The sequence below is a fragment of the Dendrobium catenatum genome, unplaced genomic scaffold, assembly GCF_001605985.2.
Source record: "Dendrobium catenatum unplaced genomic scaffold, ASM160598v2 fragScaff_scaffold_772, whole genome shotgun sequence".
In the NCBI taxonomy this organism is placed as follows: Eukaryota; Viridiplantae; Streptophyta; class Magnoliopsida; order Asparagales; family Orchidaceae; genus Dendrobium; species Dendrobium catenatum.
Genome location: NW_021319234.1, coordinates 587,813 through 607,178, shown reverse-complemented (window position 1 = coordinate 607,178; position 19,366 = coordinate 587,813). Strand labels below are relative to the sequence as shown.

Below are 19,366 nucleotides of genomic sequence, written 5' to 3'. Positions count from 1 at the left end.
AAAGTAAAATGCACAGAGACTGAATAACAGGAAATTTGTACTGTACAGCAAATAACATATATCCTGAAGACCCATACATATTTTTCTCAGCGTGGTGGGATTGAAGACCTCTATCGCAATGTTTACGGACACATACCATACACGCTTTTCTTAGCGAGATGGGAAGGTCCAACTCCCTAAATTTCCCCCAAACGAGGGATATGCTGGGATGGTGCCGAAATTTAGATTGAAACATACAGAACATGAACAACAAAAAGACTTCACTTGAGCAGCAACACAGAGGACATGTACTTGAAAAGAAATACACAAAACTTGAACAACTATGCAGGGAACTGAACATGAACTAAACAGCAGGGAACAGAAACCTAAAATGCTAAAATGCATAATAATAATCAAAATATAAATGTCAAATGATAATTTTTATTTTTCAAATAAATATTAACAAACATCAAATCAATAGCAGGGGACTCGTAATGTACAAGACTTTGATGCATACAAACAATGAATGTTAATCAATCCACAACAATTACAAAACAAATATCAATCATTAATGGCTGAATACATAGCACACAATGAATGATGATGGTTGATACATAATAGATGTAGTAGATTCCTATAATAGTCCCTACGAGGTCAAATGCCCTGTACTTGCAAGCAACAACAGACAGTTGCGGAATGCATGGACTTCTTCCACATGCACTAATGAAATCCCCCAACAGAGCTTGTAGATGGAAAAGGCGACACTAGAAGTTAATAATGGGAGATATGTCGCTACAAATAAGCACAATCAACGACCACCTGTGTGAATGATGAACGTGGATATGATGCAAGTACAACGGCTCTCCTACAAGTACGTCCAGGAGATTATAGTGAACATGAACATTCTCTACAAGCAGTGATAGTTGATTTGATACTTATGGATAACAACAGTGGGCATATCACAAGTACGATAAATCTCATGTGGACACAAGTACATATGACACCTACAAACAACTATTGAAGACATATGCCTACAATCAACAACATGCAACAGTCGGTGTTAGCATACAAATGAGTAAACAAATATGCCTACAATCAACGTCTGATAACTAAAACGAACACGTATAATACCTATAGCAGTGGCGATTGACATGTTGTAAGTACGGAGAATTTTCTGAGGACACAAATACATATAACACCTACAACAACGATGATTGAGATACTGCAAGCAATGTTTAAAATTGCGTATTCGGGTATTGAGGCGTTTTTCATTCGTGAGGCGAGGCGTAAGCCTCAAGGCGTTTTGAGGCGTAATCCTCAAAATCAAAAGATTGCGTAAACATAATATGATAAATTTTTTATATACTAATGAGTGAATAATATAAAACATAAAAAAACATAAGATATGAAGTGAAATCAAAATATCTCAATAATAAGACAACATGAAATATAATTCAACTCAAAATTCTATCTTTTCCAAATCCCAGTATTTTTTTCATTAAGATATAATTCCAATTTCCAAAAATAAATAGCAATAACATATCACATAAAAACTCATAAGTCATCAGCACTGTCATCACTAAGGGGTTCTTCATTTGAATCGTCAGTATGGTGAACTGCTCTCTCCCCTTCCTCCTCTCCTATAGAGTCCAATGTCGGGCATTTACTTCAAGATTTATGTAAGTTTTAATATATATAGCGTGAGGCATAAGCCTCATGCCAGTGAGGCGAGGCGGGCCTCAACCAAGTTGAGGCGCAAGCCTCATAAAAAAAAACTCAAGGCGTAAGCATCGAGGCGTTTTTTACTGAAATTGCGCAAAGGCGGGCCTCAAGGCGAGCCTCATATTGTGCAATTTTAAACCATGGCTGCAAGTATGGTGATCCCTTATAAGAATGAAGGTGTATTCACCCTATCATAGATGATAATTTTGTTGATCAAGTACAATTAAATCCTTCAATTGATAATCCCAAAATAATATGATTGTGACGGTAGGGTACCAAGGTAACTCGATGTACAGAGAAAACTCACTGACACATCATCAAAGAAAGACCTCGACTATGACGTGAAGTACACATAATTGAATGATCCTGTAAAATCAAAGAATGATCAGTTGAGAAGTTCTTTCATCAAATCGTCTCTACAGAGATCCTGAAGACTTCCAACAACGGCAGGTATCTGCAAACTGCTAAAAGAAGCGAGTTGGTTTGTTATTAGCGGAAGGTCCCAATTACGACATTAACCACGTAAAGATGAATGGTTTATTATTGATAGTGTAGAGTCAAAGAATAAGCACTTAAAGAAAAAAAAAAGATATAAGAGAGATAAAATGTCTCATTCTATCATCTCTTCAAAAATATAAGGGCTCCCAAAAATATGCCGCGTCACTCAAATGAAGACCCGAAGATCAAGCCCCTCAACTCAATGTCCTACCCTTGTGACGAGTCAGGGATAAAGCAATATAACAATATGCGACCTGCTGATGAACGAGAAAAGGGAGCCTACATCAGAACAACGAAGTGCCTCGCGACAATCAAATGATAACGCTACGATTCACTTGTAAGCAAAAGCAAGGAATCAGTAGTGTGAACCACATGTCGCTGAAGCACGAAGCCACGCCACCAGATCTGCAAACTCATATAAGCATATAAAAGGCGTCAGTAAAGCCTGAAATAAAGCCCCGCCCATTCAGCAACAATAGTCACTTATGCAGCCAAACACCCATTTGCACAGCATGCAAACATCTTAAAATGCCCCCCTCATACATTATTTGTAATAGGCATAATAGGTCATATAAGCATATCATCATACATTAACATATAGATGCATCGTATGTGTATATCTAAGGGCCTCTATACGTGCATTTCAAGAATATCCTCGTATGCATTGATAATAAGCAAAGGGTTTCACTCTAGTATGTCATTCAACACTACAATTATATTTAAAAAATCGTATTATGCATACATATGAATGCATCGTATGAGAGACATCCAATAGCATCTACCCACGTAGACCCTGGTGAGCGTATTGTAGGTACACACGTGACGTCTAAGGATTCCGTGCGGGTTAAGAAATAAATGTAGATTCGAATCTGATCCTCTGTTGGCAAGCAGACGGAGTTCACAATATTCAATCAACAGAAATATAACCCATATGTCCCTGATGATGGCCGTGTTTAATATAAATCTCAACCGGAGGGGATCATATATTTTCAAACGCCCTCAAACTTCTACAAAACACAAATATTTTCAAATGACCATATATTCCCCGATGATGGCTGTGTTGAACGCTCATCTCAACTGGAGGGGACCACAACCATTCAAAATACCCCCAAATGCCCATAAAATTTGAAATTTTAAAAATACCAAAATTCAAGATATTTAAAATGAAATAAATCATCAAATACTTAAAACAAATACACATCCACCCTCCGCAAAGGTTTGCTGAGATAGACAAATCTGAAAACTACTCCAGCTCACACAGAGTTAATGTCTAGTCTAAAACATTACTAAGATTCATTCTCAATCTGTTTGTTGTCAGTAAGGATGTGGAATGTGTCTTATAACTGGTGGTTTCTCCGTCAAATGGCACCACACCTAGGGTTTCGCCACTAAATGGCACCACAAGTAAACGGTTATGACTGAGACCCTCTGAATCGAGTGGTTCGCCGCAAAATGGCATCATTATATTACGGTATGGTCAGTGCCCGTATGCTCCTCAATGTATTAAATCATTAATCAATGAATCAATAGAATAAAATCGATAGGGCACAAAGCCCTCTATTAGCTACGGTGGATTCAAGTTTGTCTCTTTAGACAAACATCGACACCAGCTCTACAAGGTACCCTTGAACGACGCAACCCATGGTTGTTGACAATGATCCTTTTATCAGGTTGGGTTGACTATCTCCTCTGACTAAGTAGATCAAGGACCAACATGGTCCGGGACGACGGAACCATGGGATCTTGATCAAGCTCATCATCACTCCCCCCACCATCCGCTTTAAGTGCAAGATGTGAATTTTTCAATTTTAAATATCAAATTTTCAAACACAAAACCCATGTTGTTATTATATGTCGGATACCGCATATCTACGGATACGACGTATTCACTGACGACTGGCCTTAATCAAAAGTTCTCTTTCGTGATCGAGAGGGGTATGTAACTATAGGGGCTTACGCCTATAGGAAACCAGAACTCAGATCATAAAATCCTTGCAGAATGAGGGTGAAATCTCTGGGTAATGTCTTATTTCAAACCTAATCTTCCTTCCCAAAATTTTCCCCGAAACTTAATCTGTTAAAACTCCCCCCGAAAGCGAGAAAGTAGCAAAGCACGGGCACGGGGAGGCCGGGGTGCAAATTTTCGGAGCCCACACCTTCATTAAAACTTCTCTAAGATAAAGCTCTTCATGACTTAGCATCTAGTGTGGACGTTTATGTAGAGTTGAGGCAAGTCCTCATATGATGTCCTAGTTGGCGACATAGAGAACATACATTAGAGCCAACAAGATATTCTTCTATATGCACCTTCACACACTCAACAAAAATAACAATAGTATTACTGGCAATACCTCCACTAACTTCATTAGCTTAAGGATTCTTCCAATCTGCTCATCCTCTTCAGTGTTCTTTCTCTTAATGTAATTTTTTACTCTTAGTGGCCTGAAAATCAAGTTCAATTCTCCTAGCATTCTCTATCAGCATTGACTGATATTCAATCTCTAAAAGAATTAAGGGTTTTGTATCCCTCAGTCCATATAAGAACTGATAATATTTTTCTAAGGCGCATACCTTGAAAGCATAGCAAATAATGTCTCATACTAAATGATTGATCAATCTCCTTGCACTAACCATATAAACATGTTTGCATTTGCCATCATGCAGAGAGGGTCACAAACCTTGCAAACTTGTTTTGCATTTGCCTATAAATTGTGCAAAAGGACTAGCAGAAAAAAATTTAACACCAAATATTGCACCAAGAAGAAACAAACCAAGAAAGAAAATGCATAGAAGTCAATATCAAAAAATGCATAGAAGCCAATAACAATAATACAAACTTGCTCGAGGATGATAGAGGTAAAGATGTATATACAACAACAATAACATCAAGCCTTTGTCCCACTACGTGGGGTCGGCTATATGAATCCTTTTTTGTCATTGTATCCTGTTAAAAGACAAATTCTTATTTAAATCTAATAAAGAAATATCATTTCTAATATTTTCTAACCAAATCTTCTTAGGTCTACCTTTACTTTTCTTAACATAAGTCAAATCTAATACCTCAAAGTTCCTAAGATCATCGGAAGGCCTCCATTTAATGTGACCAAACCATCTAATGCGACTCTCTCTAATCTTATCTTCCACTGGAGCTACTCCAACCTTTTCGCATATATGCTCATTTTGTATCCTATCTCTAAGGGTAAAACCACTCATCCACCTAAGCATCCTAATCTCTGCAACACTTAACTTAGTATTATGCTTCTCTTTTAATGGACAACATTCGGCACCATAAAGCATTGCAGGTCTCACCACCATCTTATAGAATTTTCCCTTAAGTTTGAGGGGAACTTTTCTATCACACAACAAGCCCGATGCATTCCTCCACAGCTCCACTTCAACCATCCAACTTAAATTATGCTGATAATATCCCCATCTATTTCACCATCACTCTGAACAATAGATCCAAGATATCTAAAACGTGTACTCTTATTAATGACTTGATCACCCAAAGTCATAATCTACTCACTTCCAAAATTCAAGTTTAGCTTCAACTCCCTCTCTAGTCTTATCAACAAGAAGAATATCATCAGCAAAAAGCATACATCAATTTACATCCTCTTGCAAATGTCTAGTGAGAACATCCATGACTAAAGCACAAAGATATGGGCTTAGAGTTGATCCTTGATGAAATCCAACCGAAATAGAAAAATACTTGGTCAAACCACCTTGTTTTTGAACACAAGTAATAGCTCCTGCATACATATATTTAATGATTTGAATATAAGAGTTATTAACTCCTTTCTTTTCAAAAACTCTCCATAGAACTTCTCTTGGAACTTTATCATTTTTTTTTATGCTTTCTCTAACTCAATAAATATCATATGTAGATCCTCCTTATTCTCTCTATATTTCTCCATAAAACCTCTCAATAAATGTATGGCTTCCATAGTAGATCTACCCGGCATGAATCCAATTTGATTTTGAAAAACATTAGTATCACCACAACCTATGCTCCATAACTCACTCCCATAGTTTTAAAGTATGACACATTAACTTAATTCCTCTATAATTAAGATGTACATCAGCTTTATAAATACATCAGTCACAAAAAAGTATCTAGCATAATGAGATAAATATTGTGAAATTTTGAATTTGTTGATAATAGAAATCAACATAAGCTAGAAACTATGGAAACATGAAAAATAATACAAATATAAATACAAATCTACGTACCTATCCACATAGGAATGAATAAGCAAATGCACGAACAAAGGAAAAGAAAAGCTAGACTACTAGCCTTCTAAGTAATAGCCAGCTTCAGTACAGATTTCTGTTAAAAGGGACTAAAAGGCATGGCAAAGTAAGTTTAATACAAGCAGTCTACCATAGCAAGATGCACTAACTTGGTAAGTGCTTAGGACGGCACATGAGAAGAATGGTGAGTTTTCTTTTGAATGCAGAAAAAGAAATTTTTTTTCGCTAAATTACAAGCTTCACTGAAACCACACTCCCAAATCTATGACTCTAAGAATTTCTCCTACAAAATCGTAATTGTTCTCAAGATGTGTCAAATCAATTTATAACATAGTAGGAGACATAAATTCATGATATTTATAGTAATTTAGTATCCACGAATCAAGTTCCTAAGAGTATTAACCAGGAGAATGGATTAAAAAAGATTAATAATAGACAAATATTATGGTATATAAGATCTTAAATCACATTTAAACTTTATGAACATGTAGTTTACAACATCTGCAACAATTTAAATACTATTATTAAAATATTGTGGTTGACAAGTATTTTGGTGAAGTAATCTTTGACAGTGGTTGGATTGTGTGCCTTTACATGCACCCGTTCCAACATGACATTTGTTCCAACGAAACGCATAAATAAAAACTAATGATATCAATTTAATATGTTTTCTTTTGTTGCACTTCAAGCATATGTAAAGAGTGAAACGCATAAATAAAAACATATGTAAAGAGTGAAGACTTAGAAATTTCCTCAATACTATTAACAAGATATGGAATTTGCTTTTTTTTTATTTTAAAGAAAATTAGCAAGCAGGAGGCAGAAATGAAAAAAGCAATATCTGGATGGCATACCAATGTTTGATCCGTTTCCTCACTCCAATGCTTGCGAAAAATATAAGAAAGCAACCTCTGTTTGATGCCACTAAGAAAAATTTGTCCCTCTGTAACCTGATGATATTCATCCTATCTCAAGTTAGCCGATGCTTAGAAATATTAGAGCGAGCCAAATGTTGAGAAGGCATCAAAAACATGTAGGATATGCGTGGGTGTGCCATGCATGCATGAAAACGAGGGGGAGGGAGCGTGGGTTAGGGGGAAGGAGGGAGGGAGGGAGGAGGGAGGGAGGAAGAAGAGAATAGAAGCCAAGCTTCCAGGCTAAATTTAACCATGAACACATATGTGGGAAGAATAGGAAGTTTTCAGTTGTAAAACTAAAAAAAAAAAAAAACAAAGTTTGTTTCATGAAATTAAAGAGCATTCTGCAGTTTAACTGTAAAATTGGATCTCATGGAGTTATACCAAATATAAAGGATTCAACAGTACTTGGGCTTCATGTGATATGATAACACAAGTTTGGTGCCTAGAAATAACTTTAAGGTTATAGGTTCCCAACCTGCTTTATAATCTTTAAATTTATGAATTACCCCTACAAAAATGATGAAAACTTACCTGAATATGTGACCCAATAAACAATTCATCATCTTCATGGCAAAATGTGCCTACTATCCTAACGTCGACAAGGTTTCCAGAATCCGTAATCTGTACAATGTGTATTGCCTGGTAACGCAGTGACATTATACACAACAGATCCTCATGCAAGAAAACGCCCATGCTGTGGTTCAAATTGACAAAGTCATTGCAGAAGACCTTCTCATCCAATACAAAACCATCTTCTAACCTGATGTTTGAATATAGAAATTACATAACAAATTTATGTGCTTCCAGCTCAAAAAAAATTAAAAGCAAGTAGAAATGAACAGGAGAGGATGACCTCTTGGTGATAATAAAGGAAAAAAATGCTAATAATAAGTAAATGAATGCTTCTAACAACTTAAGCCAATACCTCACAAGATGAAATACAATTCTTTCTATACATTGAACTCCATTGACTGCGCCCTCAGTAGCAGGCGCCTCATGAGATAGTGCAGTAGAGGTTGCAAATATGCCAAATTCCAAACCCTCCAGATACAGAAAGAATTCTTTGCAAATAAACTCATTACTTGTTGCAAGTGATACAGTGTACAGATGGATAAAGAAGCTGTCAAACCTCTTTGCTCTCTGAGACAGAGCATCTGAATCGCAATCCTCACCTTTGTATGAAAAGGATAGCCATGTAGGCCTGTAAACTATCAGCTCCTGGTGATTTCTGCTGAAACTTATTAAATATTTCCCATCATCAGTAATCTTGCGGAATGAATTATCCGGACAATCAATGTCATATATGGTACAACTTGGAACAAAATTTTCATAAAACTGCCGAACAGAATTAACCTGCACCATTTAAAAAACTCATTCTATCATTGCACCTTACATTTAATTGAGAAACTACTTAAAATAAATTTGAATACTTTAAAGTAAATAATGAAAATTATGTCAAATATATATCAAATTTAATCCCTCATAAATCACTCAGCAAGAATGAAGATTCATAAAACTTATCGCAAGCAATTGGTGTAAAGGATAGGACACTGATGATCAGCTCAAATATTGCGTCTACTCCAGGTGCTTAATCTTTTACGGTTAGCACACTTTTATCCAGAAACTTTTATTTCAAAATTAAGCAAGCAAAAATTGACAATCAAAATAATATATTAAGCTCTAATTTTATCCGGGCAAATAAGGACACATTTGATTTTAATGTCCCTAATTTCCCAATATCCAGGATTCTAACAGTAATTTTTGCAATAATTTAATGATGATGGAAAAAAGGACAATCAATCCTAAGGAAATTAAAAAAAGAAAATTTATGTACAATGAACATTAAAATGTGAGTTTTTTTATACCCATTATCATTTTTTATAATATTTTAATTTAAAAAAATAAAAAACTCATTCAAAAATAACACTAAAATGTAAAGATTACTGATAATGAGTATTGTTGCATGTCATAACATTCGAGAGGGTAGAAAGAGAGTTCAACATTTTAGCATGACATGAAAATCTAGCCTAATAAAAGAGAATAGCAAAAGATGACAGGGCTTTTAATCAGAAATTCAAATGTTGATCCTTGATAACACATGATGCCCTTTCTCATGATTGAGAAAAGTGTTCATACAATATAATAGACATAAGTTATACAGAAAAAAAAATCTATTATGAAAATTTGAAGAGCCTTATGGCATGAAAGTTGTCATCAAAAAATAGTTTGTTGTCTGTTTGGTCGTTCCTTTCAACGAGATGAAACTAAAGACCATGAAGTTTGGTACAAATCTTAGTATTGACATTGAAAGTTAGATTAGTTTGGTACAAATCTTAGTATTGACATTGAAAGTTAGATTTCATATCGATGGTGTGCATCGGCAATCAGGTGATGGAGCTCGTCAATATTGTTTGGGATGATGGGCAACAAAGTTAGCGGGCGTCGGTGTAGTTGGAGGACTGTAGTCATACAAAGGTGATCAGAGGACCATAGTCGGGCAGCAAAGGTCAAGGGACCATAGTTGAGTAACGATGGTTGTAGGATCATATTAGGGTGATAGTAGTCAGAGGATTGTAGCCGAGTAAAGGTGGTTGAAGGATCGTGATAGAGCGACGTTAATCAGAGGACTATAGTTGAGCAAGAGAGGTTGGAGAACCATAATCAAGCTGCGATGGTCGGAAAACTGAAGTCGGGCAACTATTATCCAATGATCGTAGTCGAGAAATGATGTCGAAGGAACGACTATAGTTTGGCAATGAAGACAGAGGACGGTGCTCGAAAGTCTTATTTTTAGGCAACAACGGTCTGAGCAAAGTGGTAAGGGGATGAAGGTAGGAGAATCGTAGTTGGGCAATGAAGTTTGGAAAGCCATAATAAGACGATGATGGTCAAAGGATCGTAGTCGAGAAGTGGTGATCAGACAATCATAATCAAGAGACGATGATCAAATGATCATGATAGGGTGATGGTTGTCAAAGGATTGTAATCAGGCAACAAAAGTCAGAGGATCATAGCAAGACAATGGTGGTCAAAGGAACCATAGTCAGGTGATGGAGGTGGAAGGAACCATAATCAGGTGATGGTGGTTGAAGGATCTTAGTCTGGCAATGGTGTTTGAAGGATCGTTGTTGGGCAATCATGGTCAAAGGATTGTGGTCAGGCGACAGTGATTGAATGATTTTGATCATGCGAAGGTGGTCAAAGGATTGTGGTCGGGCTATAGTGGACGGGCAATAGTGGACAAAAGACTATAGTTAGGCGCAATGGTCTAATAATGGAGGTCATGCAGTGGCAACCTAAAGACTGTGGTTGGACAAATGTGACCAAGCAAATGTCAGGTGGTATTCTGACGATAGAGGTCAGGCAAAGTTTTGATGGTAGCAGTCAAGCGGTGGTCCAACGAGGGCAGTGGCATTCAGGCAGTGAACTTCGATGCTAGGGTGTAGCTCTGGGTTCATACAAGCTTTTGAGCTCTCTTAAATCTAAATCTAAGGTTTAAGCACCCATTCATGTAAAAAGTGTGGAGCCTATTTATAGATTTTTTTTTTAAATAGCATGCCCCGTAAATATATTCAAAATTCAATACACTCCAAGGGATGCCCGTATTGAATCCCTCAATCATAAGTCGTTCTTTCAACATTTGAGTGCCTTAGTAATGTTAGAATTAGATGTTTTGTACTCATTAGATTTGTCTCGTTGAGATGTTTGATTTAACTGTAAACATGTGAGATTTGGAAATCATGTGGTCCTTTAATTAGTGTGTTGAAGTCACCTATTGCGTTTCAAAGATAGATCTGAGATCATTCTAACTTAGATCGAATCACTTTTTTTGTCATTGAAGACGTTCGATTCAGCATAAGTTTGCTGAAATCAAAGTTCGTATGATCCAAAAATTAATTCTTAAAATTTTCAATTGAAATATACATCAAAATTCAAATTTGAACAAGCCGATTTATATAATATATCAAAGTTACAAAGCAACAAAAATGTTACACAATTAACCTAGCATGGAGTTAAGGTGCCATTTACATTCAAAAAACATAAACACTGCACTCCTAGTAACTTAAGTAATAAATAATAAGGGATTCTTCTAAAAATATCAGACAAATAGAGAAAAGAGTTATAATTAACAGGATGGATAATACATGCACTCACCCCATGACCAGTAGAAACTCTTAATTGAGATAGTAATTATGTGCTCATGAGATAGCATCAAGTTCTGCAGAATAAAGCTTTACATATTTAAATATCTTAGTAGCCATAATAAAAAATAGAAAGAAACTTATAAAGGATTTTGTATCTGAAAATTATTGTCATGTGCCATATATCAGCTAGCCAACAAGTGGTCAACAGAATAACTCATAAGCGCACTATCGCTTGCCATGGAACAAATAAGCAAGAAAAGGTTTCACCCTAATAACATTGGCTTGCAATTATAACATGCGTAGGAACCATAAAATCTCCATTTTATCAAGCAAAATTTTAGACAAGAAGCATGGATCTCATGGTATCCCAAAAGGGTTGAACTAAAGCCCAATTTGAATTGGTACAACTAAATCAATGCCTAAACAAGATCAAAATAGCATGATCAACCCCATACGAATTGCCAAACTGACTTAACCTAGCACGAATAATTTTGAGAGGGTCAATGATGGGAACATCAGATCATGGAAGGTTTATCAGAGGCATGGCCGCCGATCTACGGCCACAATCGAGTCATTGTATTTTTGAGTTATTTATGTTGTCGTTGTATTTTCTTATTTCCAGTTGTACCATTTTAGTAAGGGATGTCGTATGTAAGCCCCGAAGGCATTATCGTCTTTTCTTTTTCTTGAGTCTCATGTACAAGGCTATTTATAGCCTCTTGTTTTGTTTTTCAAGGTTAATGAATGATTATTTCAAAATTTTGTTTTCTTGTTGGAGTTCTCAAGAGAGTTTGAGAGTTGGAGTGGAATCCCTAGGAGAGGGAGAATTGTGTATCACCCACCAACCTAGATAAGTCGGGTTCGTGGTTCTACTTCTTATCCCTTCCTCTTCCTCCTCCAATCTCCACCGCCAGAACTACTTCTCCTTTCCCGAACCCTTAAACCGCTGGCCATTTAAAACTCCACCTCCACCCAGCGCCAATACCTAATCCGCCGCCCCATCCACGGCCAACCCCCACCGCGGGCCTCTCCTTGGCCCCTCCCTCCTTTCCCACTTGCTATCAATTCTTTCCTAAATTAGATTTAATAAATTTGGTAACTCTTATTTGAATAAATTCAAATCAATTTGAATTTCAAATAGTTACTTAAATTATAAATCTTATTTTAGGAAACCTATTAAATCAGTTCTTATTTAAATTTTCAATTAAGAGAGGATGAGATATTTCTTTCAAATCTTGATTTATTAATTAAGCATTAATTACCACATTAAATCCCTTCCTCCCTCTATAAACCGCCAGCCCCCTCATGGGATTAAAATTAAATTATTTTCCTAATACTACCTCCTTTTCTTGGAAACAATTCAAAGTCTTTCTCTGAGCCAATTCTCCAAGAATCCACGTCAATTTCTGTCCACCAATTTCAGCATCCTGAATTGGAAATAATTCCAAAATCTGGCCACAATCCAGCCGCCCCCTCCTTAGCTGTTTTGCTTGGTTTTATCTCTCCAAAATCCTCCTAAAAGCTGACCCGATTCATACTTTTCCTGCTCTCCAAGTTGCTGCCAGAATTTCCAGCACTTACCACTTGGTTTGCCTTCAACCTGAAAGCTTCCAAAGGCTGCATTAAGGGAGCAGTTTGCTGTCTACTAGTTCCCGCCGGCTCCCCATCACCATAGTATTCTCGACAAAGCTTGTCCTTGCCCAAAGTCAAAACAGCGCCTTCTCGCATGGATAGCTGACCCAGAAACGGAATACGGTCTCTCCTACGACGAGTACGGGTTTGTATGCATCTTGCATTCAGCCTTCTTCGACGTCAACCAGAGGATCGACCACACGGTAGAAGATTACATCGAGCGTATCTTGGATACCTTGGTGGAAGCGATCGAAGAACAATTGGAGATCGCAGAGTGGAGGATCGCAACCGATCCGTGACGAAGGTTTCGTAATCACTACTTTTCTTGTATTTTCTAAATCTAATCTTTTCTTTGTGATATTGATTATAGTCACGAAGGCCGACTGTCGCCTATTTCTGCTAAGCTTAGTAAACTTAGGATCTTGAGCGTACTCATGTGTTTACTAATCTCATTGGTAGACTATGGATTTTGTTGAAGTTACTATTTTTGCATAATATTATTTTCCTATGTTATTTTGAAGCTTCAAATCTCTTGTTGTATGACTTAGCCTAAGCGGGCGTGACCCCTCTTACGTTTTATTCCGTTGTTTTAATTTATCATAGTTTTATTTCTTATTTTCTAATCAAAAGTTGTGCAAAATCTTCCAAATCACTGCATCCATACGTAGTTCCACATCAGTCAATCTTCCTGGTGTTGGATATATGCCCCCACTCAAGGGCCTAGGGAAGGTGGCTGCTACCACCCCCTCTCCTTAGTGGCCCCCACTATCGCTGGCATGCCTTCATTTGTGCACAATTTGTTCCAAAAGACCTTAATCTTCTATAAATTACTTCATCTCTGCCCCTCTACTTTTTGAGTTGTTCATCTCTAACCACTCTTATCTGAAGATGAATAATTCCCAACAAATTTCACAAACATTGACGCTTGTTTTGGTTCAATCTATATAAAGAGATGACAAACCTTCTTGAAATTAATATTGTCAATCTCTCATGAAACTCTAAACCATCACCATCATTCTGATCATGTTGCTACTACCAATAACCTGGCATGCTCAGATCGTTTATTGGAGATATTATCAAAGGTGGTCACCAACTTTTTGACCCATTTTAGCCGATCAAGATGACCAATTAAAGCCATTTGACTCAATTTCAATCTAAATTCCTTCATAACACATGCAAATTTAATAAGAATTGTGTTTTGATTTTAATCAAATTAAAATTTGAAACTTAAACAAAAATCTAATGTTCAGTAATTTTTATGAAAAAATGAGTTAGCTCGTAATTCAAGGGCATCTCAACATTTAAGAGTAGCGAGTTTCTATGGGAGTAAAACTTTAGCTCAAATTAAAATTCGTTACTTATCCCAGAGTGAATCAAAAATCAAGCATGCTTTTATAAAAAAAAAAAAAAAAAAAAAAAAAAAAAAAAACATGCTTTTATAGAATATATTATTTGATTATTGAACAAAAACATCCAAAAATAAGTAAAAATTAATAGGATGTAGGATACAGACCTTAAGGCATCCTATTAGAATCAAATTAAATCCAACTTTGGCTTGGTTTCATTGAATGATTGAATCAATGCCTAACGAGCTTACGATGATAGATAATCCCCGAAACAAATCTACAAGGTCAAGATGAAAATATAATCATTTGATCCAAACAAACCCATGACAGGCAATCCCAGTATGAACTTGGCTAATCGGCTTTTGAGTAGGTAGTGGTCAATCCAAAAAAATTGCATGCCCTCATTTATGTGATTAGAAGCCTTGTTCATCTTTGAATCAATATGTCAATCACTCTCAACTATTTTAAGTCTCTTTCACTTTAAATGCTCCATTCAATGAGAGGAACATTTCAAAATAGACTTCAAGAACATTGATGCCTTCTCCGTCATATCTAAATGAAGAAGCAATGAACCTTCAATGATTTGTTCCCACCAATATCTTGCATGATACTCTGAACCATCACCACCATAATCACGATTACCTAGCTACCAATAATGTAGTATCTCGAAATCAATTGTCTTCAATCAGCCAAATCTAGGAGAAGCTAGCATAGAGTAAGGATCCAAATTTATATAATTTTTATGATAGTATGTGATGTAGCACATCAATTGATTAAATTCAATCAGCTCACTAGACTCACAAGGGCTTTGTCAAAGCCCAATGTTGAAATTATTTAATTGAAATTTTATTTTCATTTTGCATCTTAAAATATCTTTGAAATCATGTATAGAAAATCACATAATAAAGGAGCATGGAAAATGAAATGCATTAATTAACATGTTGGAAATCTCCTCCTTCATTAAATGGAAACCCCTCCCACTTTTCCTCAATTTTTTCATCCAAAATGAGGAAGCTCAAGGTTCAATTGTAGCTTATAAATAGGAGCTAATATGTAATGAAATTTCTAGTGTTGAAATCTTGAGTGAAGAATTACTCTTCTCTTTTGCATGTGGCTTGTGGTTTAAAGTGTGCATTTTCTTTGGTGAGATAAGATAGTTATCATTTTATTTCAAGTTTAGCTACTCTCCTCTTTTAAACACTTACTCCAAATCACCTTAGCATCATGCTCAACATCCTAAGCCTCCTCCAAGATCAACCACCACCTAACACATGTCTCACAAAAACTCTAAAATCACACCTATAACTCTCGGCCAAGCAAGATAAGACTAGGACCTAATCTTATTCCCTCCCTCTCAACACTAGCCTAAACTCCATCAAACTTAACCATCTACTCAAGCCACAATTACACAGCATTTCCATTTATTTACCCCATCTAAAATCCATTCCACAAAGTGATTTTCCAAAATAGCCCAAACTAGCCTAATTTACACTAATCTTAACATTCCTACCATCCTATACCACTAAACCCCTCATCACATTCTACCACAAACTCCAAAACTTATCCTTACAAATTAAACTAAAGATCCATACCTAGTCCAACCCTTAACCTCACAAAAAGGCCAAGCACTACAATACATCCTCTGCATTTCTTGAATAAGCATAAAATTTGCAAATTAGCCCTCTTTAATTCTATATATACCTCTTTAAAAAAAAAAAGTCTATATATACCAAATCCAATCTATTTGGAGGAATTATCTACATGATATGAGTCATCAATGATATCTTGCCACCCATCTCTATGGCTTGATGTCACTTGCTAATAGTGCGATCTCACCCGTTGCAAATGTTGAAAATGTGCTACAACTCATTATTTAGAGGTTCTATGAGATGTTGCTTATAGCTACGCAGGCAATGTGTCATTGTTCTTGCCAACACCACCTAAAAATGTTATCATTAGCGTTGGTGTCACCTAGAAACAATATTGATCATGTCATCGCCCATCTCTATCGCACCTAAAACCAATGTATGCAATCGCAATCACTTGTGCCCCATGATGCCTTATCATTTTAAATGCCTTGCTACAAATATTGAATACAATGACCTTAGACTGCTTAGAAGGGGATAAACACTTGTACTTATTTACATAGTAAAGCTTCTTATCTAGGATGGGCCTTATGAATTTTCCCCTTTAGATTATTCCACGTAATGATAGCTTAACTTGTAAAAGCCAAAAATTCTAAAGTTAAGATGAACATAAATTTCTCATACTATATTGGTTAATCATAATTATTTTGGTATGCAACAATGAGAAAGCTGGTAGGCAAACTATAAGCAATATTTTTTATAATTTATATACTTTATAGGTATTAAGGTCAACAATAAAATATACAAAATTGTTACGATAAGAAATAGAAGATCTAAATATAGATCAAATTAAATGTATTAAAAGCAAAGGATCATAAGTTTCATTTGGCAACATTATCGTGTGTTATGCCACATTGTTGTGGGCTTTGAAAAGTTCACCCAACTCTTTTATAACTTGAGGAAAAAAAAATTTATAAACAAATTAAGCTATAAATAAAATAATACCAAGAGATTTTGCTCTCATTGAGAGTTTTATATTCCTGCTTTGAAACTTCCCCTCAAGTGCAAGCCCCATTGGTCAATTATCCATATTCCACTGTCAAGATTTTCCATGGGTACAAACCCCATAGTTAATCATCCATCATGATGACAAGGGGAAAACTTTTGATTAAAGATGGTCACGAGGCTACATATTAAATTTAATGATATATTAACTTCTCATTTTGGTTCAATAAGTTATGGTGCTTTTTAAATCAAATTTTCACTCTCCTATTAGTTAGTTAAGTGGTTCATTAGCACATTTTAGGCATGCCTATTAGGTTTGAAGTAACCATTTTTTAAAAGTGTATGCACTTTAGGTGAGAAAGATATAATCATACATTGATATGAAATTGACTCGTGTGAGTTTAAGAAAGCCTGGGTTTAGCACCCTTGGAAAGCCTTAGGCATGTGACTATTTTTGTGTGAGAGGTAGGTTGTGGTGCAATACTTGTTATTGTATATTTTTATAAGATTCCAATTTTAATGCTCTTTTCACAGGACCCATTGATGGGGGCTATGGAGTGAACTTTTGATTTATATAAAAATTTAGAACTCTATCACCCCTAAACTATGCTTAGATTTTCTTTGATATAAAAAAAAGAAACCCGCACTTAATATACACAAGTATACGTGCCAAATCAAGTAATAAAGTGATAGAGTAGAGTGTCGATCCCATGAGAAAGTATGCTTACTTGCAACAAACTACTACCGTTTACTTTAATTGCAATAATTATCCTACTGAAATAAAAATGATAATTGTGGAGATTCTATAACATAATAAAACAGTAAAAATATTGGATACAATATTTAATAAAAGTGTTTTGAATTGATGAGTGCAAATTTCATATATTTCCTAATGAAACTCTTAATCATAGATGTGATTCATAACATATGCATCTCTAGATCTCTATCAAGTTTATAGGGGTGAAAAGGAAATTTGTTGACGTCCTACAGTTATAGTATCTCCTTAAGATTCTACAACATTTTACATCCTATGCCTAGGCATGCAAACATCTTATCTCAATATTCCTAGTTGTTCTTATATTCCTCCGCTGAGGCTATACATCACACTATATTTTAACTACACATATTATCGCTATGTGTATTAAATTAAGATCGTGATAATATTGAAAACATCATTTAACATTTATAAAACAAGAGTCTTCATTAGTACTTAACATGCACTTTATATCATCAATCCAAAACAAGAGAATTAGCCAAACATAGAATAAATGACAAGCAAACTCATTTTCATTAAACTCAAAAAAGAATGAAAATATAAGAGATTGATATCACCAGAAAATATCAAAGTATCTCCTCTACACATCTTCTCCCTTAAATTACAGAGTTGTTTCAAGAAACACAAGTTAAACAATCCAAATAATTGTATATTATACTTCTCTAGCTTCCCTTAGATTTTATTCTGAGATAAAACTAAAGTACTATAAAAAGAAATAATGAATTTTACTCAAGTGGTTGAACTCCCTTACAAACATAACATCATAACTATTTATAGGATAACACAAAAAGGCATCTGGCACTGCGGCGCTCGAAAGAGCATCATCGCGGCATCATTGAAGTGAACTAACGCCTTGATGCTGAGACTTTTCACCGCCGTGTCGTTTCCTGATGTGGATTTGTTACTTAGTAAACAGTCACGTCTCTTCACTGGGAGAACGTGGCCTTGGGAATTTATAACTGCAGCACCACGGCGTTGTTGACATTCGAGAGCTGCGGCATCCGAGTGACAAAAATGGTGCCAAGGTGCGAGAAATTGTGGCATTAGATAATAGAGAATCCGGTGATGTCAAGCTAACTTTTTAACATCGCGGTGTTGGTAATCTTGCAGTGATGTTTGTGTTGTTGTCGCAGCGCTTACAAACAGAAAACTCGGCACCGCAATGTTTAATTTGTGGCACCTCGACGGTATTGAAGGTAGCATTGCAGCATTGTTTCGTCAGACATTGCAGCGCTATAAGCTCATTAGAATTTATGTCACTTTTTGAGTTTTCCTGTACAAAAATAACTAAAATAACATAATTTCATTGAATATAAAACATGTAAAACACTAAATAAGTTAAACTTATCACCCATCATCAATAAAAGGCAAGCTACTTAATTTTAAGGACCTAGGTCAAAGGTCAATAGTCAAGGTGTCAAAAAGGCTCGATGTTCACATAAAACTTATATTTGACTCAATAGTTTTTTTTTTTTTTCCCCCATTTGTTAAGTGAGACAAACTT

General features: G+C 35.8%; 1 protein-coding gene across 11 annotated transcripts in view; it reads right to left on the bottom strand.

Moving 5' to 3' along the window:
- LOC110101720 (light-mediated development protein DET1) overlaps positions 1-19,366 on the bottom strand; it is a 46,403-nt gene that overhangs the window by 24,248 nt on the left and 2,789 nt on the right. For all 11 annotated transcript variants that reach the window (XR_002303742.2, XR_003701396.1, XR_003701395.1 and 8 more), the window contains exons 2-4: positions 8,299-8,726; positions 7,905-8,133; positions 7,308-7,403 (exon numbers count right to left, since the gene is read on the bottom strand). Coding sequence is in view for 8 of the 11 variants with exons in the window: in XM_020829735.2 (XP_020685394.1) it covers positions 7,308-7,403; positions 7,905-8,133; positions 8,299-8,726 (753 nt within the window). In the remaining 3 variants the exon portion in view is untranslated. The remainder of the gene's footprint in view (positions 1-7,307; positions 7,404-7,904; positions 8,134-8,298; positions 8,727-19,366) is intronic.